The sequence below is a fragment of the Gekko japonicus genome, unplaced genomic scaffold (genome assembly GCF_001447785.1).
Source record: "Gekko japonicus isolate JY-2015 unplaced genomic scaffold, Gekko_japonicus_V1.1 scaffold2527, whole genome shotgun sequence".
Lineage (NCBI taxonomy): Eukaryota > Metazoa > Chordata > Lepidosauria > Squamata > Gekkonidae > Gekko > Gekko japonicus.
The window spans coordinates 78,582-79,693 of NW_015174348.1; the positions used below are offsets into that span (position 1 = coordinate 78,582).

The 1,112-nt window shown below is 60.6% G+C and overlaps 1 protein-coding gene across 1 annotated transcript in view; it reads left to right on the forward strand.

Moving 5' to 3' along the window:
- Positions 1 to 2: 2 nt before the first annotated feature.
- Positions 3 to 1,112, forward strand: part of SLC35D3 (solute carrier family 35 member D3) — a gene marked incomplete at its 5' end in the record, with an annotated part of 5,959 nt that continues 4,849 nt past the window's right edge. The window contains one exon of the mRNA XM_015424306.1: positions 3 to 315. Coding sequence (XP_015279792.1) covers positions 3 to 315 — 313 coding nt within the window. The remainder of the gene's footprint in view (positions 316 to 1,112) is intronic.

Here is a 1,112-nt window from a genome sequence, read left to right on the forward strand (position 1 = left end):
CGCTGCTGCAGTGCCTGACCAGCTCCACGGCGGCGCTCAGCCTGGAGGTGCTGCGGCGGCGGGGCGCCCTGGACCTGCCGCCCTTCGGCTTCAGCCTGGCGCGCCTCTTCGCCGGGGTCACGGTGCTCTCCACCCTGCAGTCCAGCCTCACGCTCTGGTCCCTGCGCGGCCTCAGCCTGCCCATGTACGTGGTCTTCAAGCGCTGCCTGCCCCTCGTCACCCTGCTCATCGGCGCCCTGGTGCTCAAGAACGGCATCCCCTCCGTCGGGGTCCTGGTGGCCGTCCTCATCACCACCGTCGGGGCGGCTCTGGCAGGTGAGAGAGACGGCGGGAGAAGCTGGGCCCTTGGCTCCTCCTCGCTCAGCCCCTGCGCCGGCACCCTTCACCGGATCCCGCCGGGTCCTGGGATGTCCCAGGGCCACCCTCCCCTCAATGCCCCTCCTCCCTCCCCCACCCCCTGCAGAACGGCTCCCGGCCTCCTTTACCAGCCCCCTCGCAGCCACTTCCCGGCACACGGGCTCTTTCGCTTCACCCCCCTGTTTTCTCTCCAGCAACCCCCCCCCCCCCCTCAAGTCACACCTCAGGAACTCCTGGAATCACCCCCACCACTCCTCCCCACCCAAGAGGGCCTCTTCCTTCTCACCTAGGTCTAGTCCTTCCTTGGGGTTTCCACTGTTCCAAGGACTTCTTAGACCTCCCCCACCTGGCTTCTTCCATGCTCCTTGGTTTCTTACATCATCTACCCTCTCTAGAACCTCAGGTGAGCCGCAGGACTCCCTACGACTTCACAGAACCAGCCGAGGGAGGCAGCTAAACTTAAACAGCAGGTGGTGGGAAGGAGAAAGACTGGGAACAACCAGCTGGATAACCTCAGACACATCACACACACACACCACACTACACACCAAAACGATCTCAGCGAAGGAGTCCTCTTTCCACCCCATCAACTTCCTTGCTCATACTCAGATCAAATCATTCAAGTGTTTCTTCCTACCTGAACTTTCTAACTCTTACCATCTTTCCTTTATATCCTGTTGCACTCTTCAAATGCTTGATTCCACTTCTTCTCCTGCCAGGAACACATACCACCCTTCTTACCATCATCTCAACGA